Below are 23,072 nucleotides of genomic sequence, written 5' to 3' on the forward strand. Positions count from 1 at the left end.
ACTACAAGCTCAGGTCAGGCTGAATTTTTAAGGTCTTCAGACAATAATTTCCACAACCACTCTGGGCAACTTATTCTAGTGCTTACTCATTTTTATTGTGAAGTTCTGAATGCTTTTTTTCCATAAATATAATCAGAATTTCCCTTGCTGCAACTTGTGACTTTCCCTCTTACCTTTTGGTGTACATATCCATTCTCTCCTCTAAGAAGTTGAAGACCACATCAGGATACCCCATTAGCCCTTCCTTTCTTCACAGTAAATGAAAGCAGCTTTATCAACTTTTCTTTACAAGTCATGTGCTCCAGCACTCTGGCCATCTTAGTGGTGATGCTCCTCATGACTCACTCTGTTTTGATGTCTCTCTTTTACTGTGGGACCCAAACTGGACACACTACTCCAAATAAAATCTCAAAAGTGCAGGGCGGATAGTCATCACCTCCCTCAACATATTGCTTACCTTTTTGCCACCTCCCTGAACATATTGCTCATCTTTTTGCAAATGCAGCTCAGTGTGCAGTTAAGCATTCACCTTTACAAAAGCACACAGATGACTCATGTTCAACTTGTTGCCTACCAAGACCCCAGGTCATTTTTTGCAAAGTTGCTTTCCAGCCATTCAGTTGGAATGGTGCATGAGGTTGTCCTATTCCAGGTGCTGTACTTAACATTTTTGCATTTGTTGAGCTTCATTAGGTTCCTGCTGGACCACATCTCCAGCTTGCTGAGGTTCCTCTCAACAGCAGAGTTGTATTTCATCAGACCAAAGATTTTGCTATGTTTAGTGTCATCTGCAGGCTTTGTAAGGAAATATGTCCTATCCTATCATCACAATTGCTGATTAAACAGCATTGTCAACACTACCAATCCTTGGGGCAAGCCAAAACCAATCACCTGCCTGCTAGAATGTGAAAGGTTAATAATTACCCTTGGAACCTGATGGTTTGGCCAGTTTCTAATCTACTTTGTACTCCACCCACCCAGAGGGGAGAGCTCACCAATTTGGCTACAATAAGCAGCCTCCTATGGCAGGCAGAAAATGTTGAAAACCTTTTTAAAGTCAAGTAAAGCGATATCTCTTTGGAAGACCAGCCTAATTACCTTCTACGATGAAATGACTGGTTCTGTGAACAAAGTCTACATGATGGCTGTTTCCAACCACCTCCACGTTTGTGTAAATAGCTTTCTATTTACACGTTTAAATAAGTAAATACAAAATAAAATAAAAAAATAAATTTTTTAAATAAAAACAAGTCTAAAGACTTGCTCCATAAACTTCCTAGCAACTGATAACTGACTGACAAGCTTCTAAAATTCTTACCATTTATGAAGATGGGAGCACAATTAGCTTCTTTCCAGGCATCGCTGTTTTATGTTTCTTCCATATCAATCCCTTTAAAATGTACTACCCAGCTTGCCACTGAAACTTTCCCAGCATACGACTGTCCTGCAGGCTTGACCATATTGCCCTATGGGTGTGAAGTCAGAGACTACTCCAAAAAATTGAACTGTTTCTTTTTAAAACTTCTAATTTTTAATGCAACACATAGTAAAGTCATTCAGAGTATCAGATATCACTACTGAGCTGGGGGATATTTCTGGTAACATTTCTATTTGAACTTGACTACATTTGTCTATGGTCCTTGTCTAATCTACCTTTGGTAAAAAGAATGCTGTCATTTTATCATTTAAGGGTTTTTTTTGTTTGTTTGTTTGTTCCCCCTAGGGAAAAAAAATGAAATTTTATTTTTTCTTTTTATTTTCTTTTCTTTTTTTTTTTTAATGGCAATAGGAAAAAAATCACAGCATTCAAATTGGAAGTTTACTGAAAATCATCAGCTATGCATATGCATCCATCCATGAACTACTATACAAAAGGTTTATGAGTAGTAACATGACTGAATCAAAAGCAAGGAGACTAGAGTTAAGGACCGTCAGAACTAGTGCCATATAAGCACTGGTTTTCTTTAGTTTGATGATCAAATCGCAAACTGTAATAAGCATAACAACACAACAAACAAACACAAAATAATCTAGCAAAAAAAAAATAGGAAATTTTAGCAAAATAAATAAAACTAAGCAACAAGTAGACGAAACTCTACTATTCTATTACCTTTGCCCACTAAAAAGACTTCTACTTATGATGTGAGCTGCCAAGCCTGTCTTTAATTTGAGGACAGGAACGGAAGTAGAAGGTAGAATTTTCCTCTCTTCTTTTTAATATTGGTATTTCTATTGGGACAGGATGAGAATATCTAGGGTTTGAGGATAGGACTTGTCCTGGCAAAAAGGACAGATGAGTTGTTAATTGTTCCTAAGAATAATTACACATGGAATGGGTTCAACAGAAGAATATTAATAATACTCCATTTCTGAATAATCTTTGACAAAATTGTTAACCAGCTGCACTCAGAAATGGCAGGTGAGTGATTTTAACATTTCCAACTTTACTTTCCTGGTACCTAGCTTTACCTGTCCGATGAAATTGCTTTAAAGTTTGCAGAATGTTTGATCACAAAATTACTGTTGTTCTTTCTCCCTCTACAACACCATCTTATCCAGTGCAAAGGGAGACTGTCTTATTTTGGTTTCTAGTTTAATAAAAATTATGCTGCTAAAGCATGCAAAAAGCAACACTCCACAAAAAAAAAAAGTAAAAAAAAGACACTTGCACATTATATTCCATACAACAAATTATATACTATCCCTATTAGCGAGGCTTTCATTTAAAGGCATCCTACTCTGAAATGAACTATCTAGAGAAGAACTGTATGAACTTTAATTTTGATTACAGAACAAAGAATTAATTTATGAAGTTTGCTGCTATTTTCTGTTGCTTACAAGAAGTGTATCTTTCCCATCTCCCTGATTTCATGTATGAAAAAATGGAAGGAAAAATCTTGACAATGTTTATATATCTGCAATGTTGGCACTCCAGCCAGGCTAACCTATAAGCATTATCTTTTCTGTGTTTCTCACACTATACAGATTAACTCCCACAGTAGCAGTGTGAACTGTAGATTAGAATTAGTGCTTTCTTCATGACGTAAACTGAAATGCCATAAATATGTGCTAACACTAAGTTCCTCAACAGAGTGAGGAACATGCTTCATTCTCTTGAACTTGACAAGAGTTTGTAATTGTTGTACTTGGAACTGGCTTTAAAACTCTGATCTTGAGATGTATTTTCTTCTACTGTGAAGCACGTCAGAGGATTAAAAAAAAATAATAATCAAGGACACAACTGACTATCAAGAAGACAATGTATTTTGAATTAGAGGAATGAAAGGTCATAAATAAGAAAAAGTCAACATTAGTGAAATGTATGTCACACAATATGCTTTATTTTTCTTCTAGTCATATTAGATAAAGCTCTAAAATTCTGCTTAAACTGTGCTATAGCCTAAAAAATTTACAAAATGAGGGACACATGAGAAGTACAAAATTATACTTCTACAGTCTCAGTGATGAATATATATTTATATTTGCATAGAGAAAAATGAATATGGGAAAAGCTAGTTCTGAGGAGTCTAATACCAGGAAATGTTGATAAGTTTAGTGTGTTGTCATGACTCATAGAAGATTTGTTGCCTACCAGACGCCAGTGCAGGAAAAAAAAAAAAATCATATTAAAAGAAGACAAGTTACTGAGAAGGTCTGGAAGAAAGCCATGGTCATCATAATCTATATTGGACCTAGTGATATAAGCAGAAGTAAATGGAGATCCTGCAAAACAGGTTTCAACAGTTTGTTAGCTGTACAAGCAAGTAGAGATCAAATGCCAGTATTCTCAGAAGTGAGACTGGTGCCACACTCAGGAAGAATTAAAGAATGGCAGACCAGTGTCTCAGCACAGTTCAGAAACAGCACAAATGGACCAGGAAGATTGTTCCTGGATTAACTGATCCTTTTACAGCTGATTATTGCTTATTGGTATTCCTGCTACAGCACAAAACAAATTAATACAACACTTAGCTAAAACAGCACTGACTTTAAGAAGGACAGACAAAGCAGTTCAGACAAAAAATGTGTATGGCAGGATCTAACATGAAACTATATAGCAAAATGAATAAATAAATTGAAGAAAAAAGATTAAAAAGAGGCTATGTTGATCTTACGTGGCTGTGCAAAGAGAACAAGATGACAGTTGCTTTCCTGCTTTTGGCAAACATATTTTAAGCACAGATTTGAGAACTAAAATGGCAGTTATTTTACAATATAGAAGAAAAGGTATTGTACAGCTAGGAGTAACATAAAGTCCTGAGGATGTAGGGTCATGAATGTCTAAAAGGAATGAACCAACAGTGCTGGGAACAATGTTGGAAACATACAGAGTTAGAACAGAGTATGGTAGAATGTAGCAAATAGATGCACAATGGATGAAGAATCGTTTCCATGATTTTCATCCCATAACCTACGTACAGCAGCAACCGTTTTGTGCTGTTGAAAACACCATTAAAGTACTTCAACTCTCAGTGTTTTATCATAGCAAATCTGGGTAGGGTTTCTGACTGCTAGCAGCCAGCAAAGTAAGGGGCTACCGAGGAACTTGTGTCAGCTGTCTGACACCAGAGTTCTCATGGACAATCCAATAAACAGTCTTATGGACAGAGACAACTTGCTAAGCATCTTGCTTTGGAGATGGTACCCAAGAACAGGGCACACTATACACGTGGGGATATTAAAAGAGATTCTGTGCAGTCTTATATCCACACAGAAAACCAGAAACAACCCCAGTTTGTAACTTGTTCAAATCTGTAGTTGTGAAATTGTTTAGACCCTGGGCAGACATTCTCATCAGTTGAGATTCTTTGTATACCTTAAATGGATTGATTCATAACAAACTGTCACAGCAGGTTTTATTCAGTTGTAACCCTGGATGGTAGAAAAGAAAGGAATTTATCAGCTGAGGTCATACTTCAACAAAGGACATAAACACATTCTTCAGTGTACTTGAAGAACAACAAGAAACCTCAAAAATACTTTAAACATTTAGCAATCAATTTCTACTTCTCTGAAGAATTTTTAGGTAAGCATAGTTACTCACAGTTAATAATGTCAATTCTGTTGTTTTGAGGTCTCCTATATATATATATATATATATGAAATATAGATATTGTATTTTGTCATGATATTCAGTGGAACAGTTACCAGATACACTAGCCATGCACATGAGGAATTCTTTAATTACCATGAATTTCTCCTCAATTCTCCTCATGAATTTCTCCCCAATCCAAAAAGATGTTTGAGGGATTGCTAGAATAAATGTTGCATTTGGCATTACTGAAGCTATTCCAAGTGCAGTGGTGAAACTCTCCACAGTCTGCCCACAACTTGAGATAATGCTAGAGTCTACTTATGATCAGTCTATATTACAATTTAGTAATATCTCTCTGTATTTAATTGAAACAGCTAACTGCTACCTACGGCTATTTGCACATACACAAACAGTTTTTCTATAATTTCCATCCACCATTTTCTGGATACTCACAAAGCCATGTGGATCCTTCTCGGCTTATAAAGGGAAAAACAAACATCACATTTGTGGTGGGTATGAGCTGACTCTTTCTTAAACTGAATTTGTTCAATGATACAACATTTTATCACATGGCAACTGTTGTGATGAACTATGATGTCATACCTGGTGAGATATTGCATTTCAGAATTAAACAAACAAATGAAAAAATCTGCAAACACAGGTAGTGCTATAAAAGCATATCTTGTTTGCAAAAGTACTTTTAAGGCAGAAGACTATATTAATGTGTCATTAACTGGAATAGGAATATGGTGAAAACAGACAAGTGCATCAGAATAAGTAGAAAGATTTGCATCTGGGAGCAGTGGATGTTACTTTGCGCTGCCCTCAGCTAATCTTACTTGTCCAGAGATTTCTAGCTTTGACATTTGGGAGGTGTTATCTAATACCCAGGAGGAGCTTCCTGTGCTTCTTTACAGAATACTGGCATCTGTGATCCACAGACTAGAGGCTTTAAACCAGAGGTCAACTCATATTGGATAACTGGCCATGAGGCCCTGCATCAGAACATAATATAAAGAAAGAGTTTGTAACCGCAGAACAGTAAAATAGTTATGGTACAACTTCTTGCTTTACCTTAAGAAGAACTTGTCATTGCTAGAGACATGATTTCCAGTGACATCTCAAATTGATCTGACAATACTTGTTTCCCAGGAAGTTAGCAGAAAGTCACCTCCTCTGAAGGACAATATAATTTATCTGATGATTTCCTCCATTCCTCACTGCCCTACTCAACCTTATTCTCTGAAAGGAAGACAAAGGCAATGAAAAGCAGAGGCAACATCATTTGCCTGAAAGCTGTAGCTTGGTAGTTTACCACCTTAAATAAAGTAAGATTATGTCTTCCCCAAAGCTGCCAGTTTTCATGATCAAAAAAGTGACAGAAGAGATGCAAAGGGTAGGAGCAACACAGACCTAGAAAAGATCTAGCAAAGAACTAGAGAAATGTTAGAAAGGAGACTCTGCAAGTGGTTCAGATGAATCTTCTGGATTTCCTACCTCAGGACTGTAAAAAGTCAGGATTTGGACAAAAAAAAAAATTAGTAATTTTCTTTAACCATTATGTAAATATTTACTGAGTAGATATTATGGAATTATCATCTCAAAGGTTGCTGTGGTGAAACTATATTCAACCACTGAATGTGGTTGAAAAAAGGTATGAGAAAAAGATTTTACTCTCAGGGTATATAATAGCACAACTATAAAAATCAAACTGTTATTCATTCCTAAGTAATATTTAGTGCTGAATTAAGAGATTTGATTTTTGCAAAGTAAAATAAGGGATACATGATACATGTACATGTAAAGTAAAGGATAAAAAATACTTAATTTTTATTTAATCTGATCTTTTGCCTTTCTTTCATGCACTCACTGTTCTTACAGTAAAAGGAAATTCTGCTAAGATGAAATTTCACTGAAATAAAAGTTGAAGGCAGCTTTAGTTTAAGAGAAATTAAATAAAACTTGCTAAACTGGATAATCACTTGTCCAGGTTATGAATTCAGAGAGTAAATAACCACAGAGATAGGTAAAGAAATTACCACCAAATATCCCACTAAACTAAATGACTCTGTGTTTCAAAAGAATAATGTTTCAGAAATCATTTTTTTTTTAAAGTGAAGGGAGTTCTATGAATTTTGTAGCATTTCTCATCTTTTTCAGTATTTTTCCATTTGTTATCTAAAGTAAAGTATTTCAGAGGAAAGCAGTTTCAGTTTTCGTCCTAACCATGCCCCATTCACTCATTATGATTCAGCAATTTACAGTACAGAAAGCACAGAGAAAATTACAGTTTGCATTAATTTTTGGTAATATCACCTTTCTCACTGGTACTGCTATACATTTGCATCAACAGTTAATTTTCCACCCTATCAGTAGGACCCTGACTCTTACTCCTTCTGGTGAGGATAAACTATTTCACAAAAAGCTCACCTTCTTCCACAATGTCAAGGCTGGCTTTGTAAGAAGTAAAGTAATTTCAGTGGACCAGGCTGGAAATTCATTTTACCCCTTTTTAATCCCAAAATTTACTCGAAATTTCCACCAATTTGTATGCCACCTTGTCACTGCATATAGGAGAACTGACAGGCAAAAAAAAAAAAAAAAAAAAGATCAGGAAAAAGGAATATATTACAGAGTGTAATGAAGAAAGTGTGAGAAGTATTTTTAAGTGACATGAAAGGCAATTATTAAGAGGAAGAATCACACACAAAATTGTGTTACTCCCAAATACACAGAGTTCAGGAACAGAAGTGCTGAGATCTCACCATACCCTGGTAAGCCATCTCAGATCACTGTACTCAGATCAATGCCACAAGAAACATTGCGTCTCCACGACTACACCACATCATTTTTGTGACTCTTCTAAATGTGCTGTTCTGAGGCTGCATTGCTGCAGGAAGACACTAAGTGGGTCTCAAATAGCAAATGTGCCAAGCTGACAAATAAACCACTAGCAAACTTTTTAGACTATATCTGTTGAGTTTTTCAAATTCAGTACCAATACTAGTGAGCAGCAAATTGATGCTGCTTTTATCCCCATGATGCACATTATTCATTAATTGTATATTTGCAGAGGTTAATAGACTTTTGCTTAAGCAATTTACCTTATGAAATTACACAGAGATATTCAAGTGCATTGTTAACATGTTCTGTCATTTATGTCCAACAGATAAAAGCTACTCCTCACAGTTCGAAGATGATGATTATAACATGATAGCTTTAATTACAGTCAAACACTAATACAGTTGAATCCTACCTTCATTCAGTCCATTGCAAAGTGTTTGGGAACAATACATGGGCTGTTGCTTCATATAAATTAATCCTCCATTTCTGTTACCCCTCATGATATAAAAACACGAAAACCCACCTTTGTGGGAATAACTCAGAGATGAAAAAAAAAACATGGAACAGTCACGCTTCAACACTTTTTTTCTAGCCTTTTCACATAGAGAACTACCTCAGAGAGCACAAACCTTTGCTAAGTCACATACAACCCATAGTACAGTCCATGATCACTGTACTTGGAAATGGGGCTTTCTTGTGCATCGTGTAAACACTTCACTCTGTCGCTCAACATGAGATATCACAGAATGGTTTGGGTTAGAAGAGACATTATCACTACACCCCCTGACAAAGAGTCTCTCCCCAGCTTTCCCACAGGCCCCCCTTAAGTACTGGAAGGCCGCTATAAGGTCTCCCCGGATGCTTCTCTTCTCCAGGCTGAACAATCCCAACTCCCTCAGCCTGTCTTTGGAGAGGTGCTCCAGCCCTTCGATCATCCCTGTGGCCCTCCTCTGGGATACATCCATGTCCTTATTGTGCTAGGGGCCCCAGAGCTAATCACAGTATACATACGCTGAGAAATCACTGATGATGAAGTTTTAGAAAACAATCTCATAAAGCAAATGTTTCAATTTACAGCAGAATTTAGTCTCAAGTGATTAGACCAGCAACCTGAACACTGAGCATAACAGCTGTCTTCTATGACAATAACACTCCTACACGAGAAACGCCATTCTCATAAATAAAGCAACCTATTGACACATATTGAATAAACAGTATTGTGCATCTTTTAACAGATACTTTAGTTACATCAGTGACCTTCAAAAAGCTTCATTTGTGTACATATAATAAACTGAAAGGGTCAAGTGATAATTTTTTCAGACACAGTCGTGTCACTCAAGCTTGCTGGGATCTCATCAACAAAACAATAATTCATCTGAAAAATATTGCTCATATTTCAAGTATACCAGTTTTGACAAAGCCTATTATTGTGGAAGGCCTGTCAGGTCCTGATTTCTACTTGATTTAGGAAAGGGATCTCAAGCAGTGCATCTCTCTTAAAATTATGGGCTGTTCAGGTCAAATATTCAGTTCTAATTTTTCAGTTCATACATTCAGTTCTAGGAAGAAATATATCATATTGGTCTCTATTTCACTTGTAATTTTCAGTTTAAAGAATACGAAATCTCAAAGTGTGGTGATATGGGAAAATTACTTCCTTACGCTCTTTGCTATGTTCTTCTCCCAGTGCAGCGCTACTTTTGGTGATACTCAAAGATTTGCCAGGTTTGGAGTGTCATCTTTTCAGCAACCCCCCAGAAATTACTGCATTTTGAAACAAAGAGCTAGACAGTCAGTTATGTTCTGATTACAAATGGATCCAGTCATACATGAGGTACAGATACATTTTAAGGAGGAAATAAGAAACATACTGATATGCTACTGCTTTGATACTCCCTAGAATATAAATGTTGATGCATGACTGAAACACTTTGACACTAATTTCAGTATTGCTTAATTACTAATTATTTTTTTGCCATGGAATAAAGCAGAAAAATGAACTGCAGAAAAACAACACTTTGTCACTACCAAAATTGTTGTTCTAATAACAAAGATAACACAATTTTACCTTAACTGAAGACAGCAATAGCATTAGAATGTACTTATTTGTTTTTAGAAAGAATGCATTTGTGGATAACCACATTCCACTTTTAATCATCTAGGAAATCAATCTTTAAGCACTCACACAGCTCCTATTAATGTTAGTGGTATTCTTCCTAAGCCTGAACTATGAACGGTACTAAACGTTGTACTCTACAGACCTGCCACTTAAAGGTAAAATTATTTGTGTTATTCAGTGTGATGTTTTTGTTTGTTTATTTGTTTTTGTTTTATTGGTTTGTTTTAAGGAAACGAGCAACATCCTATACACAGCAAAGCACCCACATCCAACATACTTCGTCAACATACCCATATTATTCCCAACAGGTTCTCATACTCCTAAAACCAGGACAAAGCAGAGACAATATTAAAATACCTCTTAAACCCTATTGAGGATTAGTGCTCAGCATATGCTTCTACAAATGGGCAGGAAGTAATTAATGGAAAAAAATGTTAAAGAATGTTTGTGTAGGTCCGAAGAAAAGGTCTGTAAATCCTAAATACATCCTATTAAAGCCTTCATTTCTATGACATGGTGCATAGAAACAGACCAAAACAGTGCAAATCTACCCATACTACAGTAAAGTTAAGCATTACAAGTTATGAAATTGAGAACTAAAATTATAACATAGTAATCTATTTTTTCTTGTCAGGGACCACGTAATCTGATATATTTCTGTACATAAAGCCCCAGGCATGATTTTTTTTTTTGAGGCACACAACTCAGTCTGATGATAGGAAAACATGCCACTTACCACAACATATTTTTCCCAAAGCCATCAATGAAACAGATTAAAACAAAAACAATCTTTGTTCCACCTCCTTTGGACTTCAACTCTGATCTTTAAACAGATTTATGCTAGACATGGGTTGAACAGATTTATGCTAACTATGGGTTGAAATCTGAATGACAAAACTAAAGTGAAATGCCTTAGGGAATGTATTTGTTTTGTGTAATGTATTTTTTTCCAATTTATTTTGTAACTGCTTTAAATCAATTAAAAGCCAAAACACCCCTACCAAGAGTAACCTTTCTAGCGGACTGTGAAATGTGAAATATCGTGGATTATGCTGAAAACCATCAAAATGCAAATGGAATGACAAAGAATCTGAACCAACACCATCACGTAAACAAAATATAAAATCAAAACACTTGGAACAACACAGACAGTATACCCTTAAGCTATTTGCCAGGCGTTCATGTTAGGGATGACACCAAGTACTCTGAAACAACTGAGATTCTCTGCATTAACATCAAAGGATTTGGCTGAACAAAAGAAATGTTTGCTCTTATATATTGACATTATGCACATTGCTGCATTTCTCAGCTCAACACCAATAACAATGTTTACTGACAATGCTATACACAATGAAGCAAGGTTCTCTGTGGTACAAGATCGCAAGGGCATAACTAAATCTATTCTGCTAAAAGTAGTCCTTAAAGTTTTGTTTGAGACCTGTTTTTAAAAAAAAAAAAAAATCTTTGAAAGTTTATTAAGAGATGTATTCAATCCACTAAAAATTTAATATTTAAGACTTAGCACTGCATACCCGATTCACCAGCTTTCTTTCATCTAATCTAATTCTTCCTGCCCCAAGAATGCAATAGAAGGCTGTATAACACTGAAGAATAATGAGATCATGGATATTTTAAATTTGGTATTCGTAAGCACAACGTTAATTTTGCAAAAAGCATATTTAACTGTCCACATCCAGTCCTATATGTACTAAACAGCCAAAGCCATACAGCTTACACAAGGCAAAAGTTGTACAAATATATATTAATGCTCACCATTATCACTTTTGAGATTTCCATTGCTGAGCTGTTTTAACCTCTTCTGATGGGATTTGCCATTGTAGTGGATTTGTGCCTGAGCAGCAGAGTTCAGCTGAATGTTACAAACATTGCACAAAGTGAAATTGGTCTGTTTCTTTTCTCTCTCCTTCTTTTCTTCAGTGCCATCGGGTGCTAATTCTTTCTCATTTTCTCTGCCTGGGATGGATGTGAAATCTGAATTGTACGAGTGGTTATCAGCTGGTAAGTCAGGGCTCCAGGGCTTCTTCATATTTTCTGGGTAGAAAGAACATAACAGAGAAAATTGATGAGTAATGCAAAGTAATATACACAGGAATTCTACATCTGTAGACTAGTAAAATGCTGAAAATTATTCTTTGTATTCTCTTATTTTAATACTAAATTACCATTCACATATTTTACCTTTTGTTGATGTTTTTTAGTTCTGCTATGTAACTTGAGTAACTTCACAGCTATTCAGATGAATGTCTTTAGACATTTAGGGGTACTATTAAATCTGTCACTGGAACCAAACTCTCCCAGAGGTGTTTAATTATTTTTATCTTAACCCTAAAATAGTTTGTTGTATTTGAGAATTATCTTATGAAAAGTTAACCTTATATAGATAGATAGAAATTTCCTCAGCAAAGTCTAGGTGAAGCTCACATCTTAGCTATCATCTTCGGTGGGAAATTCAATTGGTTTTACACAGCAGGGTTTTGGTAGTGGACACTGCAGAGGTGGCCTCTGTGCAGAGAATGAGGGCTTCCCTATGTCACACTGAGCCAGTTCTGATGGGATCCAAAACAGACCCAGCGCTGGCCAAAGCTCAGCCCACCAGCCAGTGGCATAACGCCTCTGGGAAAACATATTTAAGAAAGGTCAAAAACACTATTCAGCACCTGTAAGAGAGAACAGTGAGAAAAATGTATGAAACGGTCTTGCAGACACCAAGGTCAGTGAAGCAGGAGAGGGAAGAGGCGTTCCAAGCACTGGAACAGAGATTTGCCTGTGGAGACAATCGTGAAGCAAGGTGTCCCCCTGCTGCCTGCGGTGTACCAAGTCAGAGCAGATCTCCACACTGCAGCCCATGCAGGACCCCAAATCACAGCATGTGGATGTGACCTGAAGGAAGCTGCAATCTGTGGAGAGCCCATGAAGGAGCAGGTTCCTGTAGGAAAGGTGGCCTGTGGAGAAGAGCCCCCACAGAAGCAGATGATTTGGTGGGAGCTGCAGACCAATAAGGGACCCATGCTTGAGCAGTCTCCCCCTGAAGGATAGACCACATGGCATAGGCCCATGCTGGAGCAGTTCTTGAAGAGCTGCAGCCCATGGGAAGGACCCATGTTGGATCAGTTCATGAAGGACTGTACCCCATGGGAGAGACCCCGCACTGGAGAGGGAAAGGAGTGTAAGGAACAAGTAGCAGCAGAGGCAAAGTGTTAGAATCTAAATGACCACAACCCCCACTTCCCAGCCCCCTGTGCTGCTCAGTGCCAGGGGGCAGCAGGGAGGAGGTAGAAGAGGTGGGAATGAAGGATTGAAGCAGTGGGAAAAGAGGGGAAGAGGAGAGGGGAGAAGGTGTTTAATTTTTTTGTCTTAATTTCTCACCATCCTACTCAATTTTAATCAGCAATAAATTAATCTAATTTTCACCAACTCAAGTCTATTTTACCTGTGAGAGTAACTGGTAAGTGATCTCCCTGTCTTTACCTCGACAGTAAAGTTTTGCATCTTACTTTCTCTCCTTGTCCTGGTGAGGACAGGGAATGAATGAGCAGCTAAGTGGGGATCGGGGAGCCAGCCAAGGAAAACCCACCACAGAAATTCAAAGAGCTATGATAGCAGAAATATTTTATACTCATATCTAGGATTAAGTCCTTAGTTTAATATTTTCATATAAACTATAAAATAGGGCAGTTAAACTGTGTGGATGACAACCTATGGTTATGTTCATTATATATAATCCTACACTCAAATACTGCACTTCACTAAGCAGTTCACGTTTTTAAGTTTTAGCACTTAGAAATGCAAGATGCATTTTTCAAGTTGCCAAAAAAAAAAAAAAAAGAGGGGAAGAGTCCCCATATTTATATATTTTAATAATGTCTAATTAATAGAAGAAAAAAATAAAATAAAAGCCCTACCTTTTAGTTAAATAATTGCACATACCTTGTCCTTGAATTTATTAATTAGCTCAGGTATTTCGCAAGCCCTAGACGTTCCCTCTCCACTTCCTGTGATGTTTTCAAGCCAAATTCTTATAACATTTTAACTTGTCTGGTTCAAAAAGAGTCCAAAGGCAAATAATAATCATGCTCTATTACTTTCTTAACTTTCTAGCATTACAAATTAAGGATTAACTGGAGAATTTAGATCCAGCTAATACCAAACTGTAACTACAGAAATGAGAAGATAATCTCACCTGCAGAACTTAAAGTGAAGCCAATGTAAACATGAGCTTCTATGATTAAAGGTGAGCAGAAACAATACAGATGAAGAAGTGCTCTGTGCGCTGCAAACCTTATTTACTATTAAAGGAGTACAAAATGCTATACCAACTTAGCATCTTGATGAGACCTTTATATAGCACATAAATCTTTAAACTGCTTTGTTCTCCCAGACTTAATGAATAAATGAAGATCTAGCCAAAGAATCTAATCTGTATTTTGAATGACAAAATCACTGCAGTCTTAAATACAACACTATTTGGTCTCTAACTGACAAATTAGTCAACCTAGAGATCAAAAAACTTCATTGCAGCAACACAAGAAAATGGTCTACAGATGCCTTTAAAACCAGATCAAGACAAGATTCAGCATCTAAAAAATAAGTCTAAAAAAAGACTTTGAATCTGTCTGATTGCACCATAATACTGCAAGTCATTCTTGAGAGGACTTCAAGTATTGGAAATTTCATGTGATTAGCAACCAGTTAAATAAACATTTTGTTGGTCCTCTGAAAAATGAAAACACACTTACTGCACTAAAATCAAATCATAGAGATAAACCTATCTAAAGATACAAGACTAAAAGCTATTAATATCAAAAACAGTTTCAATCTGAGTTTTCATATTTTAATAAATTTAATTAGTATCATGTTCTTTTTTGCTAACTAAACTCAATTTCATTTAACAAGACGATAGGGTTATAAATAATACTGACCAAGTTCTGAGAAGAGCTCTGCATCTGCTGTAATTTAAAAACAGCTCAGTCAGTATTATTATTTCTGCTTTTGTGCATAGCTGACTCTGTTACCTAGCATTTTAGCTGCCTAAAACAAGAGATGAGAAAGGAGGCTAAACAATAAATTCCAAAGAAAAATAGCAAAGTAGTAGTAATTTATTAAATGAAGCCTATTATATCAACAGTGATGATATTAACTGTCATAGACAAACCACAACCATCACTTAAGAATTTATGAGATTATGAAAGCTTAGGAGAAAACCTGAGATTTTCCTACAGCAGATCTACAACATATTTCTCCTAACGGAAGAAGGAGATTTCTCCTGAGGAAGCAGCAATAATCCATCAACCTCTCAGCCTTCTGGAGATATTGTTCAGTCCAAGAAGAGTGAACAGTTTATCCCTTTAAAATATTTTTAAATTAAGAAATTCAGTCCTTTTTTCAAAGTGTTACAAGGATTAAAATATTAACATGAGAGCACTAATTTTAAAGAATTGTTCTAAATAACTTTCCAGAAATTCCAGTTTATATACCTGCTGTACATTAATATACATCATCTTTTTGCATTGAAAGCATCCCCCACTAGAGAGCAGTATGAATTTAAAATTACAATATATCTCTAGTCTTATAGTGTTTGTCATATAGGTATGAGATTACTATAATAAAACAGATCTTCTAACCAAGACGTAAAACTCTAAATAAACATAATCTAGCACATTAAACAAACATTGTACACTATTTGTACACATACCTAATTCCTTTTGAAACATTAACATAGATTAGCAGGCAGCCTAGTAAATCATATTAGCATGTTATAACTTCACTTTAATATTCCAATCAACACAGGTTAATCTATGAGAGCCTTATTTTTAAAATATAGAATACTTCTGCCTTGCATTATAATCTCATCCCAGAACAAGAAATTATAAAATGCACACTAGATTAAGGCACAATTAAATAACAAGGGAAAATACACCTTTGAAATAAATGATTCAAACATCTACCATTTGATTTGTGCTTTCATTAAAAACCCATGATGGCACTACAGCTGTAATACATTTTCACGCTGCCATCTCCCTCTTAAATCTGGAGGAAGAAGGGAAAAAATTATAACCACAGACTAGATGACATTTAGGAAAACAAGAGTTTCAGGAATACACGTTGTTATGCTACATTTTACCAGTATTTCATTAACACAGTGGCTGCTGCATAGGTAATAGCATTACTAAAGAACTAAGGAAAAATATTATACATGTGCAAATGACTCGAGCTGATGGTGTAAGCCAGCACAACATAGCAGTATATGGGATGTTGATTGGACACAAGCGGTTTGAGCAAAACATTTCCAAACATGAAGACAAGAAAATCTGGAGGGAAAAAAAAAAAAAACAGTTTAGAATTAAAATATTCTGATTTCTTCTTACGCTGTATTTCTGAAAGGACAAAGAAATACAAACAGCAAAGGTTAGAGAAGGACAAGATAGAAACTAAGTATAATTTGCTGATACACTTTTAAAATACAACTTGTCACTCAACCAATATTTGGAAAAAAAAAAAAAAAAAAAGGTAAGGTTGATCCACCAGAATTTCCATAAATGCAGACCAATTCTTGCAGAGGAGCACATAGACTTTCATTTCATGCCTGCATAAGTATGTTTATCATTATATATTTTATTTCATGAAGTGAAATGTTTAGGAATAAATTTTGATTGGAAGAGTGAGGAACAGAATGCTTAGTTATTGTGTTGAGAAGTTATATGGACTATGGTTAGAAGAAAACATTAAAATCTTAACTTTACAACTGTTTTTAATTGCTATCCATCTTTTATTGGTTTAAATGTTGATCTTATGTAGAAATTGATAGGGGTTAAGTTAAACCCTCTTTCCCTGCCGTTACAGTATAGAGTTTATCTTGACTGTACTGGTTACATACTACATAACCAGTCCTAAGTTTTGCAGATAACTTCTGGCACTCCCACCACCCCTAACATAAAGCTAACTTCTCAACCTTTAGGAGCCTTACAGGGGCGAGCAGTGAACTAGAATGAATGAGCAAGGTAAACAAGAACTCAAAATTTCAAACCAATTTAAATAGCACTGCAGATAAATGCTTATATTTATTTTCCCTGGAGCTCTGAACTCAATTTTGGCTCAATGATGCTTACCAGTAAAATGAACTTTGCATGACATTACAGCTTTGTGAAGTAGAAAACTGTCCCTTGTGGAAAACCAACACAACTACAATTTGTGGTGTTTGCTGGTTTAGCTAACATAGCTACTGCCTGGAGATTTCTGAAATGTGCTTGGATGTAAGGGATTAGAAATCATATCCTTCCCATTAAACTATCCTTACCTTCTTAACTGCGATATGAAAACACACTTTCTATTCAAGCATATGGAAAGGAAACTTTGCCACTTGTATTACAAATGATTGTTTCATTTCTGGACTGCCTTGTCAGTAGAGAATTATCAAAATCACTATGACAGGATGTGTACATAATAGTCAAATACATTAGGTTCATTTAAGAGGTCAATGGAGTATATGGATCCCAGGGCAAGAATGTTATTAGCAGACTGCTGTGCAGGTAAGGAAGTTACACTCAATGCTGACCACTTGCCATTGATTAATGACATGGTATATCCTAAAGAATCTCTCCTTGGCTTCTTCCCAACAGCTGCCATAATAGCCTCTTCAAGACTTTAAAAGGACTGAACTTCTGCAGGTAATAAGAAACCCTGAGTAATTAAGCCAAATTACCAATGGGAGCTGATTCTTTGAAAACAGATCTACTTCTTTGGCTGTACTACTGACTCTCAGGAAAACAGCCTATAAGAAGCTTTCTCTACTTAAATGTATGTTAGTGGTATTTGTTGAAGTCATGGTTAAACCAAAGGATATACATTTCTAACCTTTATACCATTTACACATCCTCCTGATTTCTTTTTACTTTTTGAGAAACAGTAACTCCTCTGCCAAAGTTTAACAACAAAGAACAACTGCTTTTAAAGAACGTGTTGGGGAGAGAGAGATTGGGAAGGAGGGATCGCTCACCAAGATCCTCTTTCTAACTATCACTTTGTCAGTTTTCAAGTCATGGGGGAATGTTACCAGCACACTGCAGAACACCTCCTCTCCCTTCCCCCTGGTAATATCTGCAATCTCCACATCTTTTCAAACATCATACATTTGATGCTAGATCTTTTAGAGGACAGGATGTTACTGTTTGATGACAGCCACAGTAGCAGGGTGACCTTTGTGTCAGATACTGTCATTTTTAAGTTTAATTCTTAGATTTTAAGAACCTCTTCCACACTAGGAGTCAATATACATGCTGTGACCCTTCCCAAAACTCTATCTGTAAGCCATAGTCTTCCTATTTACCAGTTACTCAAAAATAACTGTTGCATCTGGTGCCCAAGACCCCTTTATCAAGAAGCTAGTGCCTTTGCAAACTCTAGGTTGAGCTCATTGAATAAAATGCTAAAATTTGCTCTAGAAACTTGTTCTTGGGAGAAGTTAAGAATTAACATATTGTCACCTATTTTATACAAAGATATATGGCCTGGGGGAAGGCTCACAAACAGGAACATAAAGTAGCTTTTGCTTCTTACATTCTCATTATCACTGAATGATGTGGTCCTGACATTGCAATCTTCTGATTCAGATCAAGGCTGCACTTACTCCTGATTGTGGGCCCAGAGTGATTTAGGTCACGAACAGTCTATTCTACACATCGCTGCTGTGGCAGTTACAAACATACAAAGAGAAAGATGAACAATGGGAAAATGGTGAAAGAGCACTCATGGTGAAAGCACAGCCCATCTAAAACACAGGTCCCTCCCAAATGACCCAAGTAACCTTCAGAATATGCTGCAGAACTCATCTGTTTTCTCTGGATGGATGAATAATCTCAGTGGAAGAGTTACTGGGCAACAGGAAATTACTGGGATTGGAAAGACTTTTCTAAAATAATTGATTTTTCAGTTTTGTTCTGTTTTTGTTCTGAGTTTTTCATATTTTGTTGTCTTTCAGATGAAAGTTAAATACAAAATAGAATACGATACAACAAAAGGTGATATGAAAATCTGGAAAACATGAATTAAGTAATTTGACACTGTTGGTAGACTTCTCTACTAAGTTTTAAGACTACAAAAACAACCATTAGCACCTTTTAAAAAAGGAGAAGGAGTTTGTCAGGTCACACACCCAAGACCTAAATTACCAGTCAGTGATAAAGCTGGGGATAGAAATCAGTATTTCTCATTGCTCCCTGTCTAATATTGTTCTCATCGCATTTGAAATCTCAATTTACTATATTTTCTCTTTAAAAATTTCACACAAAATAAAGTAGTGTAGATAGCTTAAGAGAATAAAAAAAAATGCATCAGGGACAGAAACACCTTGTTTACTCATTTGCTATTTCTCCTTATCCATCCTGCTCCTCCCAACCTGATTACTGTTGCTAGCTGTTATACCACTTCAATTATCTCTGTGAGTAATAACGAATTCATAATCATCATCATCTCAGGTGATTTTTGCAAAGTTTAAGAGGAAAAGAATCTCTTGGGCAAAAGCTGCATCAAGTGAAAGAGATAAAGGCAGGTTTTTCCACTGTACATTTATTGCTTGTGGCAGGGAGGGAACATGAGGTGGAAGGAGACAGAGGTTATTTGGGGCTTGAAGGGCTTTATACCTTAATGTCTATGTCTTGGGACTCCTCCCAAGGAATGCATCTCTGCAAACTGAACCCTGGAAGAGTAGGTTTTTATCCATCTGAAATATCTTGAGCAATAGCGCAGAAAATAAAAGCCTAGGCTTTTGTTTTGTTTTGCCGGGAGAGCACTTAAATCTTTCAGGAAAGGCTGCATTTCAATACTGCAGCAAATTAACAGACTGCAGCCTATCTCCAGTCATAGCCATGCGCACTACGAGTTCTAAGAGGAACTTATAGATGAACTAAACAGAAAAAGTTCATCATTTCTTGGTTCAGCAGTTCCCTCATGCCAGAAGCAACCAACAGACATCTCATAGTCTCAAAATATACTGCAGTCATTTTTTTTAATTGAGTTCTATAAAAAGAGCTAAGCACTAATCAACACCATATGTTATTCAATTAGTTAGTAATACATATCTATTTCTCAAGCCTGTGCTAACATAATGGAGCACTTTGGGTGGTTTGGAACTATTTAAAGGCCAAGTAATTAATTTGCAAACATCAGCTTCTAAAAAGCTGAGAAGCGCTACTGTGGTGACTTACATCTCTACAGCCAGAGCCAAGCCACGAAATTCCCTCATTTGGTTTTTACTCAGTCTTTTTTTCAGAGATGGTCCTTGTGAAGACAAAGACTTCAGCCTAAAATAGGGACAAATGAAGACCCAGGTTCAGCAATGCATCTGGAACCCAGACACTGCAGGGAGTCTCTTCCCATGCAGGTGAAGTAAAGTGTTTGTGCTGCCTCACCTCCTTCTCCAGCAGCAGTATCTCACATACGGGCTCTGTGTAGAAGGTAGCAGTTAAAATGCTCAAAGGCATATCTAGTGAAGCTACAAAGTTTCTGCCTACCAAATAATCTTTTATTGCTAATGTATCCTGGAGAGTAGGGTGCTTTTTTTTTTTTTCCTCCCCCCCCCCCATATTCTTGATTTCCACATTTTTTAATTCAACTTCCAGTTTCAAAACTCCTGTCAACAGCACTGAGTTGGCCAGGATCAAAAAGAAAGGACAGAAGAGTCTGACTGCAGCTTAAACTGGAATGATCTGCAACTCAAACCTCTGCTGGACAAAACATTAGTTTCAGCATTATTTCTGACAAGATAAATAGAATAGATTTTAAAGTTCATGGGGGGGAAGTGCAGATTTTTCACGTTATTAACTCTGAACAACACATAAATTAGACCATTTAGCAGAGTACAGAGAGGTGTGAAAAAAAGTATGTGCAAAAGGAAAAGAAGACAATGAACCTCTGTCTACAGAACTACAGAAATTTTGTAGGTATTGGGATTGTTTTTGATTTAATAGATAAAATTACCTCTTTCAGTCTCTCTGGATGAATTCCCTGATGTGAAATCATGCTGGACACATGGATGACATAATGTTTTAAGTGCTATTTTCTACTTTAAAGATCTCAAATTTTTCTAGTACCTAAATGTCCAGTCAAATATTTATATCTCAGCAGAAAGAGAGAATATGCGCAGATGTTTGGGCATAATGAGCAACTTACTTTTGAATATAAGTAAATTCTATTCTCAAGAACACATTACAGACACTAACTATCTTTGTAAACAAGTAGGTAATTTTGAAAACGTCCTTAAGTTTCAGTTAGTGTTTGTTTTTATTTTGTTGATAGAAACAACCCTTTAGAAATATTTTGTTTTCCTTCTCTAAGTATGTCAACAATGCGCTGATAAAAGTACATCTATGAAAATAAAACAAAATAAATAAAATGCAAGTCAGACATGAATTAACTCCAGATATTTTGCTACAAAAATAAAAAACAGCCCCCCCCAAACAAATTTCAGAATAAAGAATGATCATTTTAATAGAGACATTTCATTCCCTACAATACTCCTTATGCATATAAAAATGCAGCTGTCAGACAACGAATAAACGAGTAATAAATTTAGTCATGTTGGGAAACAGGAAATTAAAGGTCACAAGCAAAAGATTATTAAAATTCAGAATGTTTTGTTGTTTTAACTCTTCAAGTTAAGAGTAATGTCAGAGGTTTGTGTTTTGTACTTTATATATATATATTTATATATATGTATTATTTATTATTTTTATATAAATTTATATATATATAAAGTAACTTCAGAAGTTCTTTTTGTTTGCAAAATAACTTCTCAAGATTTCAAGATTGCCAGAGTTATTTAGTTTCAACTCAAAGACCCTTCTCAAGCCTTAGGAAATCTGAATGCTTACCCCATACAAGAGCAAGCAAAAGTGAGAAGCAGATCTCCCTTTTTGTTATATTTTTGTTTTAGGGAGCTGTTGTGTGGATATTTTTTAAATTAGAAGCCTTTAAACCAAAAGAATTAAAGGATATCAAAGAAAATCAAAGAGAGCAAGAGAAATTTTAGTACTTCAGTCAGTCACACTTAGGAAGAGATCTCTAGATTAAACAAAATATTATATATACCCTTTGTCTGTAAATGCACTTTTAAAAACACCAGTGTTAATAAAGGCTAAGGAATCAGGGCTTATATTTGAAGATTATTATTTATATTTTACAGAATTATAACATACAGATAATCTGGAAAAACAATTAAAGCATTCAGGTAGCTCTGGCAGCATTTTCAAGTATAGGTATTTTTTTTTATTATTTTTATTGCTTCATTACACCCACTGGGCCATTTAATGTTGAGTTTAATGGAGAGCAAATCATTTTCCAAGCAATGCAAACACATAAAAGTGAATGTCTGCTTTGTTTGGAAAGGTTAGCTGATGCTTTTGCAAGCATACATGGAAAATATTTTTATTTTATCCATTGCATTCTCTTTAAAAAAAAAAATATATATGCATTTAGTACAGCATTCATGGCAACAGGGACAGAAACTCTGCCCATTTACAGGATGTGTTTTTTGAGGTAGATTTTTGTGCTATTTATCTGAGAAGTGTAAAAGTAGAGTTTCTATCTTTAAAAGTATATTCTCTTTGTAGTGTCTTGAAAGCCAATGTCTTCTGTAAAGTATTCTTAGCTGATATAAAGTTCTTTCACATCAGCTACACATTTACCTTAAGGTCTTCATCAATATTAGGGACAGAGATAAACATCTAAGAAACTAGACTATCCTTGATGTGTATTGGGGATGAATCTGAAGACAAACTGGGAGATCTGGACCTTTTTACATTTCCATAAGATGACGTGGAGTGTCCTACAGAACCAGCTAAGGTTACAGCCACACAAGGCCAACACAGGGCATCACACACGCAGCTGGGGAATTATTTTTGCACAAAGCCTATCCGTCTGTGTCACATTTCTAATGAACTTTTAATCACAGTACCCAGATGTAATGCATTTATATAAATGCTTATGCATCAGAAATAAAAACCTGGAAAAGGAATCTAATTACAGAAAAGAGAGATTCGGATGATTTTTTCTTTTTTTTTT

The 23,072-nt window shown here is 35.9% G+C and overlaps 1 protein-coding gene across 10 annotated transcripts in view; it reads right to left on the bottom strand.

Annotated features, from left to right (window-relative positions):
- The window catches only part of ZNF385D (zinc finger protein 385D), a 436,473-nt gene that overhangs the window by 336,054 nt on the left and 77,347 nt on the right, over positions 1-23,072 (bottom strand). For 8 of the 10 annotated variants that reach the window (XM_080579728.1, XM_080579723.1, XM_080579729.1 and 5 more), the window contains one exon: positions 11,772-12,050. In XM_080579728.1, coding sequence (XP_080435854.1) covers positions 11,772-12,050 — 279 coding nt within the window. Of the gene's footprint in view, positions 1-11,771; positions 12,051-14,199; positions 14,211-16,212; positions 16,328-23,072 lie in introns of those variants that run through there. The other 2 variants (XM_080579730.1, XM_080579724.1) reach the window with 2 other exon arrangements.

This window comes from Anser brachyrhynchus (assembly GCF_964034855.1).
Source record: "Anser brachyrhynchus genome assembly, chromosome: 2".
In the NCBI taxonomy this organism is placed as follows: domain Eukaryota; kingdom Metazoa; phylum Chordata; class Aves; order Anseriformes; family Anatidae; genus Anser; species Anser brachyrhynchus.